We start from the raw sequence: 14,212 nt of genomic DNA on the forward strand, positions 1-14,212 counted from the left end.
GCAAAAGGAAAATAGAGTGAGAAAAATAATAGAATGTGTATTTGCTGTGAGCTAGTTTTATCTTTTTATTTGCGATGTAACCTGTGAGGGAGGTGAAGGGTGTGGAGGAAGGGGTGTGTGGGGGGACGCACCTGCCAGCCTACCTGAGGGACGGGTGACGGCGAAGAGAGAGAGAGAGAGAGAGAGAGAGAGAGAGAGAGAGTGTGTGGTAGAAAAAGAGAGAGGGGGATGGTTAAGAAAATGTAGAGGGAAGGTAAGGAAAGGGAGGAGAAAGGTAGAGAGAGAGAGGGAACCGTGAGAGGTGTGAAGAGGGGAAAGGTGTACGAGAGAGAGAGAGAGAGAGAGAGAGAGAGAGAGAGAGAGAGAGAGAGAGAGAGAGACTGATGGTGAGTGGCAGGCGGAGCTATCACGTGACTCATTACTAGGCGCTGATTGGCGGAGGTAGGCAGTCAAGTGGCAGGTGAGGGGGGAGGAGGGGAGGCGAGGATACGGGGGTGGTGTGAGGAGGCTGAGCGTGGAATATTGAGGTTGATGGGGGTGGAGTGGTGGGGTTGAGTGAGGAGCATGAGGGTTGGTGGGGAGATGAACAGACTGAGGAATTTAGGGTTGATGGGGGTGAAGTGTCGAGGGTGGGTGAGGAATTTGGGGTTGGTGAGGGTGAAGTGGTGGGGTTGAGTGAGGAATAAAGGGTTGACGAAGTTTGGAATAGTGGGATTGAATGAGGAGCATGAGGTTGATGGGGAGGTAGAGAGATTGAGTGAGGATTTGGGGGTTGAGGGAGGTGGCGTGGTGAGGTTAAATGAGAAGTATGGGTTTAACAAGGGAGTGGGATGGTGAGGTTGTTTGAAGAATATGGGGTTGATGGGCACGTTAAGATATAAAACGAGGGGAATAGACAGGTAGGGTCAGGTTGAGGTAGGCAGTTAGATTGAGGCAGTGCTAGGAGAGGGTAAGGCTGGACAGGGTAGTTAGGTTGTTTGAAGAATATGGGGTTGATGGGCACGTTAAGATATAAAACGAGGGGAATAGACAGGTAGGGTTAGGTTGAGGTAGCAGTTAGATTGAGGCAGTGCTAGGAGAGGGTAAGACTGGACAGGGTAGTTAGGCAAGGTTAGGCATAGTGAGGCAGGTTTGGATACTGAGGCAAAATTAAACATAGTGAAGGAGAGATTAAGATAGGGAGAGACAGAGCAAGGAAAAGCTAGGAAGAATGAGGCAGGATTAGGCATAGAGAGGCAGGGTTAGGGAGAGAGAAAAAGAATTAGGCAGAGTGAGCAGGGTTAGGCAGGAATAGGAGAGTAAGACATCTTTGGGGATATATTGGGTAGAGTGAGGCAAAGAGGGCTGGGGATTGGCAGGATTAGGTAGAGTGAAGCAAGACTGTGTAGAATGGGATGGGACTGGACAGGTTTAGGCAGGGTGAGGTAGAGCCTTGGAGGGAGAGAGAGAGAGAGAGAGAGAGAGTTATGCATAGGAAGGCAAGGCAAGGACAGTGAAAGTGTACTTAAAGTGAGGCAGGGAAAGATAGCAGAGTGAAGGAGATGAAGTTAGGCACAGTCAGGCAGGGCTGGGAAGAGTGAGGCAGAGCGAGGAAGTAGTACGAAGAGTTGGGCAGGAGTAGGGAGAGGCAGGCAGGGCAAGGCAGGGGGGGAGAGAGAGAGGATCAGAGAATAAGGGGAAGAGTTAGGGTAAGAAAATGTGAGGGAGAGCAAGGAGACCTGGGGTAGGAGAACGTGATAAGTGAAAGTGAGGATGGGGAGGGTGAAAGTGAGGATGGGAAGAGTGAAAGTGAGGATGGGAAGAGTGAAAGTGAGGATGGGGAGGGTGAAAGTGAGGATGGGGAGGGTGACGGTAAGGGCGGGGAGGATGAAGGTAAGGATGGGGAAGGTGAAGGTGAGGATGGGGGAGGGTGAAGGTGAGGACGAGGGAGTGTTGTGTGCGTGTGAAGTAGAGACTAGGAGAGTCAGGGGGATGAAGGTAAGAGAGAGAGAGAGAGAGAGAGAGTAATACAGTAAATGAAGGTGAGGGAGAGTGAGGAAACGAGAACAGTCTGGGTGAAAGTGAGGGTGAAGGAGAGTAACAGTGAGAATGAGAGAAGATTAGGGTGAGAGTGAATGATGATCAGGGAGAGTATCAATGATGTAACAATAAGTGAAGATGAGGGTGAGTGAGTGAGAGTAAGACTGAAGGAGGGTGAGAGTGAGGGCAAGGGTGAGTGAAGGTGACGGTGAAGGCGAGGGAGAGTGAGGGAGAGCAGTGGGGGTGAGGGAGAGTGAGGGAGAGCAGTGAGGGTGAGGGAGGTGCACGAGTAACTTGGACTGGCTGAGTTAATGCCCCAAGGAGAGTCTTTCCGGCGACACCCTGATGGAATTGCTAGTCTGATGGAGAGAGAGAGAGAGAGAGAGAGAGAGAGAGGGGGGGGGGGCTGAAAGGCAGTGAGAGGAAAAAAGATTAAAGGAAGGAATGAGATATTAAGAGAGGGAAAGAGGAAAATAAAGAGAAATATGAAAAACGAGTGGGAGAGAGAGAGAGAGAGAGAGTCACAGCTTTAATATAACCTTGATAATTAAAAATGATAACAGGTGCAATATTTTCTCTTCATTTTTTGGTTTAGAGAGAGAGAAAAGAGGGGAGGGAGGGAGGGGGAGAGAAGGAGGGAGGAAGAGAGGGGAGAGAAGGAAGGAGGGAGTGAGGGGATGACTCGAGAGAAAATGGGAATGAGTGGGTGAGTAAAAAGTAAGTGGGAGAATGAGAAGGATGGGATGTTAGAATCATGATGTGAGAGAGAGAGAGAGAGAGAGAGAGATGAGTCGTATGTGAGAGGGAGGATGAGAGTTTATGAGAGGGAGGAGAAAGGATTTTGTGAAAGGGAGGGTGAGAGAAGTATGGCGTATGAGTGATTATGACCATGAAAGAGAGAGAGAGAGAGAGAGAGAGAGAGTGAGATATGGTGTTTAAGAGGAAGTTATTTATGACAGAGTGTGTGAGAGAGTTGTGGAAAAGAATATTAGAATGGAGAGAGCATATGAAAGGGATGTGTGAGAAAGGTATGGCGTTCGAGAGGGCATGTGAGAGGGCTGTAGGGGGAAATACGAATAGGAGGAGGGAGTATGTGAGAGGGAGGGCGAGAATATGAGAGGGAGGGGAAGTATATGAGAGGGAGGAAGAGTATGTGAGAGGGAGTGACTGTGAGCGAGTAGGGGCGGAGGGGAGGTAGGGGATCAGATCATGGTGACAGGCCTCCATCCCTCATCTGTCATTCATCGTGATGGGCTGGATGCGACAACACTAACACAGCCTTTTAGTCCTTTTAGTAGGACTAGGCGCTGTGGGGTTGGTTGCGTGTGGGTGAAGAATGAGGAAGTATAGACTGTGGGTGTTTGTAGGAGTGGTTGAGGGAGTGTTGGTGTGTGGGTGAGGGAGTAAAGAAGGATGGATTGTCGATGTAGGTAGGAGTGGGTGAGGGAGTGTTGGTGTTTTGGTGAGAGAGTGAGGAAGGATGGATTGTGGTTGTTGATAGGAGTGAAAGATGGAGTGTTTGTGTGCGGGTGGGTGAAGGAGTGAGGAAAGATGGATTGTGGATGTAGGGAGTGGGTGAGGGAATGTTGATGTGTAGGTGAGAGAGTGAGGAAGGATGGAGTATAGATGCATGAGATGTGTGGATGGAGGTGGGAGTGAGTGAGGGAGTGGTGGCTTGTGTATTTACAGTAGGTGGAAGTGATTGTGGGGGAAAGAGTGATGTTGTGTGGAAGTGATTGTGGGGGAAAGAGTGATGTTGTGTGGTTGTAGGTAAGAGCGGGTGTAGGAGGGGTAGTGTGGGTGCGGATGTCGACGTGAGTGAGGGAATGAAGTGATGAAGTTAAGATGTAGGCCAAGAGTGTACTATATTTGTGTGTAGGTGTAGATGGGAGTGAGTGTGAGTGAAGGAGCGGGGAGAGAGAGGGTGTGGTGAAGGGAGTGAGGAATTGAGTTTGTAGAAGGAAGTGTGCGTGCGTTGATTTGGGTAAGTGGATGAGGGTACTTGTGCGTGAAGAGGAGGGAGTGAGCAGTGAGATGTAGCGTTGAGGATAAGAGAATGGATGTATTTGGAAGGAATGAAAGAGGAATGTGTGTGTGTGTGTGTGTGTGTGTGTGTGTGTGTGTGTGTGTGTGTGTGTGTAATTATGAGGTATGAAAGTATTGGATGAGAGAGTGAGTGTGGATGAGATAAGTATGTGGATGTGTGGATGAGTATATGCGTGTGGATGAGATAAATATGAAAGTGGAAGAGGGAGTGTGGATAAGAGTGAGGTGTGTGAGTGAGAGTTGAGGTGAGTGTTGAAGGTGAGAGGGAGATTAAGCATTTTGCGTGAGAAAAGTGGTTGTGTTTGGCAGCAGAGAGAGAGAGAGAGAGACGGTACCGAAAGACTGCCAAAAGTGTGAAAATAGAGGATGAAAGCACGAAAGGGTAAGTGAGAAAATAGAGAGAGGATAAAAGAGTGAGAAAGTGAGAGAGAAGAGAGAGAGCCGGGGCCTGGGGAGAGTATTAGGGGCGGAGTTGCTTCAGTTCCATAATTCATCAACCTTCGCCTCACCTCACCCCTCACTTTTCCCTTACTCTCTCACTTTCCCCTCACTCACCTACTTTCCCCTCACTCACCTACTTTCCCCTCACTTTCCTGCATCGCCCTCACCCTCTTACTTTCCCCGCACCGTCTCTTTCCGCTCACTTTCTCCTCACTCTCACTTTCCACCCACTCTCTCTCTCTCTCTCTCTCTCTCTCTCTCTCTCTCCGACTCGCCCTCTTTCACTTCTTTCCCCGCACCCTCCCATGTCTATCACCTTTTCCCTCGTCCCTCCCCTCCCCTCTCTCTTGCTCCCCTCCCCTCCCCGCCCCGTAATGCCCATCACAGCGACCGTCTCGTGAAGTTTTGATCATGGCGTCCCCGGCTTTCACTCGCTGACGGCCTGGCGTTTATCTCCGCCGGGGGGAGATGGGCGGGAGGCGCAGAGGGAGAGGCAGCAGTGAGGGAGGCTGGGGCGTGGCGGGAGCTGGGGGAGAGGGAGTGCTGGGGGAGGCTGGGGCGTGGGGGGAGCTGGGGGAGAGGGAGTTATTAGGGGAGGGAGAGGTGTTGGGAGAGAGGCTTTACTGGAAGGAAAGTAAGTACTCGAGGAGGCTGGGACAAACAGATGTTGGGGTGAGGCAGGTACTGGGGAAGACTGGGGAGAGGCAGGTACTGGGGGAGGCTGGGGAGAGGCAGATACTGGAGGAGACTGGAGAGAGGCAGGTACTGGGAAGGCTGGGGAGAGGCAGATGCTGGGGAGAGGCAGGTGCTGGGGGAGACTGAGGAGAGGCAGGTACTGGGGGAGGCTGGGGAGTGGGTTAGAGAATCGGTAGAGTTGTTAAAATTACCCTTTATCGTATAGTCTATTACTGTCACTAAATTATTCCTTTCATGTGCTGTACTTTTATTTTGCATACTTTTCTGATAGTAAGGAGGTAATGAAAAAATGTGTTTACTCAATTTTTTCACAATTTTCTTTATACTGACTGTTGATGTCTCTTCCTAGTCTCCCTGATTTTCATATTTCGTCTGTTCTTTTCTGTATTGTTTCATATATATATATATATATATTTTTTTAGGTGTTTCTGTGTTATGTTTCCTTTGTCTGATTGTCGGGACAGAGGTGTAGTGGTTGACGTCTGACCTGGGAACTTTGAGGAGAGTTTGTCAGTCTGTTTATCAATTCATGTTGTCCCCCATGTCACCCACCCATTATTCTCTTTCCCTCAACACCCATTCCCTTTCCTTCACCTGGCACTCCCTCTTTCTCACAAACGTTCTTTTTCATTTCCTCATATCCCTTTCTTCACCTCACTGACTCCCTCACTTCACTCTGTTCCCCACCCCTCACTTCCTGTCCCGCACCTCTCACTTCTTGTCTCTCGCTTCAGTCTCTCACCCTACCTTTCACTTCCTGTCCATCACAGATTATTCCCTTTCCTCTCACTCTTTTCCTCACCTCCCACTCTTTCTTTCACCTCTCACTCTACTTCCCGTACCTCTTTTTCTTCCCTCACCTCTCATGCCCCCTCCGCTCACCTCGCCTCTGAACCTCTCACCCCATCTCACCCCCATCATCCGGTACCTCACCTCCTCATCCTCCCCTCTCAAACCACCTCACATCCCCCTTCACCCCCCCCCCTTCCCAGTGAAGCACCTGATTAACTACCTGTAATTGATGAGGCCAATTAGGTGATGTTAAGTGACACTGCTCTGTGTGGCACTGCTGGCCATATGTTAACCTTGATTGACACGCACCTCACCTCACTGGCACACCTGCAGTCCTTTCACCTTAACTTGACCCAGGCTTTTGTCTTATTATTTCACGTAGCTCAGTGGCATAAAGAGGCGATACTGTGGTTCTGCATCTTTCCATAGCACTTCTTCATGACTAGTATCATATTCTAGTGTTAATCTCTTGCTATAACTCAGTATTCTAAGTGGAGGGATGGCAGTTTTAGGCCAGGTTAGAATAAAAAGGGTATAGTTGGCACTGTATTGGCGGACGTGGTCATCACTCACTTCCCCTGATTACTGTAACTCACCTGACTTTCATTAACCCATTTACCCTTTAAGTACACCACGTAGTGCATCCCAGTACACCACATACCGCATCTCACTACACCACACAGCACATGCCACTACACTACACAACACGTTCCAGTACACTACACAGGCCAGTACACCACACAGCACATCCCAGTACACCACGTAGCACATTCCAGTACACCACGTAGCGCGTCCTAGTTCATCGCGTAGCACACCTAGTCCACCCCAGCACATATAGCTTAGCAGAGTCAAGCGGCGACGTCTCCCAGTGCCCCCATCAACTTGAGACATCACTGGGGAGAGCTGCAGGTAGATGGATACGACGGGCGGAGGTGGAGGGAGGTATAGAAAGGTGGAGGGGTGGGGGAGGGAGATAAAAGAGAGATAGAGAGATGAAATTGTGGGGGCGAGGAAGATGGAGGAGTGTGTGTGTGTGTGTGTGTGTGTGTGTGTGTGTGTGTGTGTGTGTGTGTGTGTGTGTGTGTGTGTGTGTGTGTGTGTGTGTTTACTTTTAGACACTGGACTAGCAACAACAAAAGAGGGGCGGGAAGGAGGAGGGGGGCGAGGTGTTTTGAGACTGTGAACTTGGCAGGGGAGGGGAAAGGAAAGGAAAGAGATATAAGAACTGATGGTCTGGAGACGGGAAGGTACCGCTAGACATAAGGGAATAGGAACAGACAGAAACGCGGGAGAGGAGCCAGAAGCGGCGAGATGGAGAGATGAGGGACGGAGGAGAGGAAGGGGGTAGTAGGATACAGTAGAGACGGCATGAAAGGGGAAGGGGGAGTCATCCTGAGAAATTACGGAAAAACAGCAGACGAAGGGAAAGGAGGAGCTTTGTGAAGAAGCCCATGGGTGAAGATGTGAAGAAACTGAGTGAAGATCTGAAGAAATTGAGGAAGGGAGAGCTAGGGCTGAGGAGTGAAGGAGGAGGAGTACCTTAAGTAGTTCTGATATGGCAACAGGCGGAGTTGAAAGTTGAGGGTGGGGGAGGAGAGATGAGATGGAGGGGTGGATGGGAGTCTGGAGAAGTAAGGAGAGGGAGTATGGGGGGAATGCCTTAAGAAGTTCCAAGTAGCAGAAGATGTAGAGGGAAGTGGGCGGGATGAGGAGAGGAGAAATATAGGGATGGGGGGGGGGAGGAGATTACACAGGATTACACAGGAAAGCAAACAGCAACAGACCTTATGGTCCTTTCGAGGCTGCTTGTTAAAGAAAACTATGACTACAAGATCTAACTCTACATGTTGAAGGATAAGGATAGTAAAGCAAGAAGGCTCCCCCCACCACCAAACCCTCCAGGAAAAAGTGAGAAAAACCACCATGCAGCATGGAAAAACTGACATGGAAGTTTTATAGGAAACACTGGAAAGGAAAAGTCACATTCTATAATACTTTATCTATAAGCTACCCGATAGAGTAACTTGAAAGAGAAAGTAAACAAATAAAATAATAGTTACGGCATGACATTATAAACCGGTTACATTGAGTTAATGGGAAGTTTGTGGACATAACGTGGAAGCTACACACTGCACAGTGTGGATGTTTAGGGGTGGTGCAGCAGCCTTGCCTGGCGCTTTTAAGGTAGGCAGCAGTCAATCAGGCCCTAGCTCCGTTTGCTCCACTGAGACAAGGAACTCTCCCATGTGGGACAAGTACACAAATTTCATCCTGAAGCAGTGACCCCTGGTACATTAAAAAAATCCCGATGGTGGTCACTTGACTAACAGGGACCCTCAGTGTTCCACAGCCCATCACAGGTCGAAAGTAAGAGTAGTGACCGTTAACTCAGGGTTATCTGTGCAGATCCTAATCTGTGCTTATATTGCTTTCTTTGCACTGGGGAGATCTGTTAAAATAGACAACAGGAGTATTAGGGTAGGAGAGAGAAACGAAAGGGATGGGGAGGGTTTTTGCCTTGAGTAATCGTGAACATGGCAACAGATGAAAGTGGACGAGAGCGATGGAAGAAGTGAATGGGAGGAAGTTTGGAGTGGGTGAGTTGGGGGTGGAGGGGGTCTGAGGAGGCAAGGGGAAGGGTGTACTGGGTCTTGTGGATTTGGGGGAGTGAGGGGGGGGGGTTTAAGAGGCGGCCTGAGACTCTCCGGAATGGCACTCCCCTGGTAACCAATCTCCTTTTTGAGGCGGGGTGGCACTGTTGACATTGCTTTCATTTAGCCCCCTCCCTTCCCCCACTCCTGCCTTCTGCCCCACGCCCCTGCCTGCCTGCCTGTGTGTGTGTGTGTGTGTGTGTGTGTGTGTGTGTGTGTGTGTGTGTGTGTTCTTTGCATGCACGAATTTCACACACACACACACACACACACACACACGCATACAGAGAGAGAGAGAGAGAGAGAGAGAGGAGTAATGGCCGTGTGTTTGGCTTCCTTCCCAGCCCCGCCACGGTAAAAGATTGACAATGAGTGGCTGTGTTTGCTGTGTGTGTGTGTGTGTGTGTGTGTGTGTGTGTATGTGTGTGTGTGTGTGTGTGTGTGTGTGTGTGTGTGGAGAGAGAGAGAGAGAGAGAGAGAAAGAGAGAGGGTTTCATAGACATGCAGACCACACAGACCTTCCAGTCCTTAACGAAATGGTGCGGAATTAATACTTGGTCAGAAACACTGTATACACTCACCCCTACTCTCACCCCCTCATCACTCACCCCTACTCTCACCCACTCATCACTCACCCATACCCTTACCTCCTCGTTACTAACTCCTACCCTCACCCCTCCATCACTCACTTCTACCCTCACCCCCTCATCATTCTCTCCTACCCTCACCTCCTCATCACTCTCTCCTACCCTCACCCCCTCATCACTCACCCCAAACACCCATCTCCTCATTACTCACAGTTACCTTGTTCTCTTCACCTTCCCGCACACTCACTCTCACGTTCACACCCTCACATTCACTTATCCTCACCTTCACCCACCCTGAACCACCCTTCACCCTCACCCTTATTCTTTACTACTCTTACCCTCATCCTAATCCACCCTCACCCTTATTCTTTACTACTCTTACCCTCATCCTAATCCACCCTCACCCTCACCCATTGACCCTCACCCTCATTCACCCTCACCCTCACCCAGTCACCCTCACCCTTTGACCTTCCACCCCACCCACTCCCAAATTATGCATTATCGTGGAAAGTGATACTGTTAAAATTTGGTGAACGTTGGTCCGTGCACTGCATTATGACGCTGATAGATTATACATGGTGATTTTTGTCTATTTGCATGCAAGATTTTGGAAAAGTTGTGGTGGTTGGATTATTAGTACCTGTTGACTCCACCACATGCCCTTCACCCCCATCCTCATCTACCCGTCCTCACCAACGCACTATTACCTAACCCAGCTTTCACGTAATTCACCATTACCTAATCCAGCCCTCACCCAACCCAGCCGGTCATCATCTAAAGCCCTTACTTAACCCAGCCTTCACCTACCCGAGCCCTCGCTCCACCCATCCCTCACTTCAGCCAGCCCTTATCTAACTCAACCCAGTCCAACTTCTCACCTAACCTAGCCCTTGCCTAACCCAGCCATTAATCCACCCCTTAACCCGGCCATCACCTCACCTCGCCGCCCATCCGCCACTAACTACCACACGCCAGCTCGCTCCACTCAATTTTAATCACGGCCGTAATATATTTCAGTGAAAAATTGGAGCCGGGCCGTGACAGTGTTCGCTTTATAAATGTACACACTAGCACTTGTCATTACAGCTGCGTGCATTTATGAATTTTAAGTGCGGCCGTGTCTGTGTTTCCTCGATAATTATTTGTACGTGTGAAATGTGGCAGGGGGGCGTGTGTGGACGCATGTCGGTCGGGGTGGTTGTGTTGTGTGGTGTGGATGTGGGTGGAGGGGTGGGAGGATGGGTGTGGGTGGTTGGGATGTGTGTGTGTGTGTGTGTGTGTGTGTGTGTGTGTGTGTGTGTGTGTGTGTGTGGAGGGGAGGGTATGTGAAGGATTTTGTAAGGATGTGTGAGTGCTTGTTGTGGTTTGTATAAAAGTTAGGACAGAACACAGGGGTGATTGGTTGGGTTAGGTGGGGATGTGGTGGATAGCTGTGAACGTTTCAGGGATAGAAGAGGATAGGATAGAGTGGATATAAGAAGCAGGATAGTGTTTAGCATAGTCAGCAACGATACAAAAAAAGTGTACACAGATTTTAGTCAGCAGTGATATAGAAATAGTGGATATGCTTTGTGATTATCGCATGCTTCAGAAATTAGCCTCAAAAATGGGAGTTTTGTCTATACTTTCTGCTCTGTAAGATGATCCATTACGACAAGTGGAAATAGAGAGAAAGAGAGAGAGAGAGAGAGAGAGAGGTTAGAGCTTGAACTCTTTATTTTCTCCAACTTTTCGAGCTACACAGAACTCATCTTCAGAATTGTAGCTCTAACCTGCCCCCCCCCTCTCTCTATCATCATCATCATCATCATCATCACCATCTCCACACTGCTCTTAAAGTTTTGGTAATATGGCTCTTTGTAATATAACATTGAGAGTATCCAGCCAGTGTGTGTGTGAGAAAGTATGTACGGTAATCATTGTGTGGCGGGGAAACTAAATTTATGTTGCTGTGAGGCGAACTTTGTGTCGCTCAGACCAACTTTGCTTACGTTGTGTTTTAATGAGAATATTGTCCCTCTGTGTTGCTCTGAGGCTGAACCGGTGATTGTGTTGCTGAGAATAATCTATTGTATTCCTACTGAGAATGTCCTGTTAATAATTGCGTTGTTGAGAATTAGGGATTGTATTTCTGGTGAGAATATCCTGATGGCGTAGAAAGGTATATGAGAGAGTGAGGTGTATGTCGGGCGGAGGGCAGCGAAATGGCAAGGGACAGGGAGACATGGAGGCGATTAATTTATGGCCAGATAGATAGATGGATATCCCTACCATAATTGCGTTACTGTATGACTAATCCATTGCGTATTACTGCAAGAATCTTCGATAATGCTTATTATGACGGGGTGAGAGGAGTTCAGCGTTCCGTAGCTGCGTGGTGATTGCTTCTTAATTATTGCCACCTTATGCAGTGAAGCATAACCGCAATTTCGCAACTGTTCCCCGAAGATCGTGTGCCTTAGGGGAGCCGGTTGGGTCTGCCTCCGCGATAGTGTCCTGGATAATGAAGGATTGGGCCCGAGTAGTAGAGAGTGGAGTACCTGAATCGCAGCAGAATAGAGCCTTCTTTCAATTCTGTTCGGTGAACGTTAAACACTCCCACCTGACATAAATAGGCTTTTCACCATTCTGGCAGCAAAGACAGTATTATGGGTTACTATAAAAGTAGCCTGTTCATGTATTGCAGTGAGTAACCATAATGATGAGTGTTCCAGCAAAAATATTGATCTTTTGTGTTGCATGGTTTCTAACTAAATATTACTTAGAGACTAATTTTTCGTGTGTGTGTGTGTGTGTGTGTGTGTGTGTGTGTGTGTGTGTGTGTTACTGAGAGCATATTTTTAATATGAAGGTAAGGATTATGTTTATACTTCTGTGACACGAGCTACTGATTTTTCTGTGAAATTTTATGTTTATGTTTAATACTGGCTCTTGTGTGGGTGTGATGCTAGTCAGTGTATATTTATTATGATTAGAGTGTTCGTGTGTTGCTGTGAGATTAATTTTATGTTGATGTGCAAGACTGACTTTATGCTGTTGTGAAAGTAGTTGTCAAGCATTCATTTCTTTATTATTATTATTATTATTATTATTATTATTATTTACTCAGTTAAAGGCCGCCTTTGGCGGCGTCCGCTCGAAGTCAATTCCTATTTTCAGTCAAAAGGTAACAGAAATTTTAATTGCTCATGCCGTGAGCGAGACAGAGCGAGGAATTGTCCCTTATTTTTATTCTGGGACACCCGGTAAGGAGAGAGAGAGGCAGGATAGTAGTGTTTCCTGTTATACTGAATTATACTATAGCATTACAGTATAAGGAGGGAGGGAGGAAGGAGAGGCGAGAGAGTGATAATACAACAAGCACGCCACTCTTCACTCTTCTGTCATGCTGGTAATTTCATTGCCTGACCAAGAACGAATCCATCCCCTCCACTAAAGGCAAATAGAAAATTTGAAGCAGAAGGCCAGAAATGAGTCATGGCTTGGGAACCGGTGGCCCGATTGGACTGGAAATTGTTTTATTCTTGAAGTTAGAGCATTTTAACGGTTCCATGCTCTAACAAAAACTGCGCTGCGTTGCCTCGTTTTTGCTATGTTACGGCAACAAACCAACAGACATAACAGAAATCGGGTAATTATATTATAGATTATTATTATTTACTACTACTACTACTACTACTACTACTATTACTGCTACTACTATTACTACTACTACTACTATTACTGCTACTACTACTGCTACTACTATTACTACTATTACTACTACTACTACTACTACTACTAATATTGATGTGAAAGTAACGTTGTGTTGTCCTTGCAGGGAGCCTTCAGATCAGCACCAGCACAGAGGAGGACGGCGGGAAGTATGAATGTGTGGCCGAGAATTCCGTCGGTACCGCCTTCAGCAACCTCGTCAGCCTCTACGTCAGGGGTGAGTACATCCTGATGCAAATTGTAGTACACTTTGGAGGGAATACTGTCAGCAGAAAAAAAAAAAAAAAGGAAAAAGGAAAAAAAAATACATCTTTTAGGAATCGTCAGCATTATTTTTTCCACACATGGTTTTTGTCAATATGGTGTGCTTCGGATTCACTATATTAATTTTGAGAGAGAGAGAGAGAGAGAGAGAGAGAGAGAGAGAGAGATTTCATGTTGCCACTAACCTAATTCTGCCGGAATAAAAGTGATAAACTTGAATTCTGACAGTCTGCCGTCAAAGCAACAAAGTGTGTGTGTGTGTGTGTGTGTGTGTGTGTGTGTGTGTGCGTGCGTGTGTGTGTGTGTGTGTGTATGTGTGTGTGTGTGTGTGTGTGTGTGTGTGTGTGTGTGTGTGTGTGTGTGTGTGTGTAAGCATAAAACTTCCGTCAGAGGAACTAGGAAAACTTGTATATCTGCCGTCAAGGGAGGTAAAATGTTCGTGTGTTGATACCGGTCATGATCTGGAGAGGCCATGTTTGCTGTGTGTGTTTGGGGATGGGGGAGTCGAGGGAGATTTGAGAGCTCTCCCCCTCCCTCTCTCCCTCTCACTTTCTGGACATACCAACTCTTTTCATTCCCACCCTGCTTCTGTCCTCCCTTCGCTCTTTATCCTTTCACTCTTTCCTCCCCTCTTTGCTCGGATACCTCCATTCTCACCCTTCTCCTTTCCCTGTCCTCCCTTCCCCATTCCCACTTCCCCTGTTCGTGCACTTTCACTCCCCGTTCTTTCCCTTTTCCTCCTCTCCATCTCTCCCTCCTCCCTCCCTTTTCCCCGACACCATGTCCTCATTCCCATATCCCCCGCCCCTTCCCTCTTCCCCTTTAGTTGCACTTTCACCTCCCCCTTTCCTTTCCCTTCCTTCCTCACCGTCTCCCCCTCATCTCTCCATCTCTTTCCCTTTCCTATCCCCATTTCCAACCCTTCCCCATTCCCTGTCCCCATTTTTCCATCCCTTTCCCCTCCCCTATCCCCATCCTTCCATGCCTTCCTCCTTCCCCATC

General features: G+C 48.1%; 1 protein-coding gene across 1 annotated transcript in view; it reads left to right on the plus strand.

Moving 5' to 3' along the window:
- Lar (tyrosine-protein phosphatase Lar) overlaps nt 1-14,212 on the plus strand; it is a 608,447-nt gene that overhangs the window by 408,605 nt on the left and 185,630 nt on the right. The window contains exon 5 of the mRNA XM_080270406.1: nt 13,053-13,163. Coding sequence (XP_080126532.1) covers nt 13,053-13,163 — 111 coding nt within the window. The remainder of the gene's footprint in view (nt 1-13,052; nt 13,164-14,212) is intronic.

The sequence above is a fragment of the Coenobita brevimanus genome, chromosome 5 (assembly GCF_032717465.1).
Source record: "Coenobita brevimanus isolate Jiangsu-jjx chromosome 5, ASM3271746v2, whole genome shotgun sequence".
Lineage (NCBI taxonomy): Eukaryota > Metazoa > Arthropoda > Malacostraca > Decapoda > Coenobitidae > Coenobita > Coenobita brevimanus.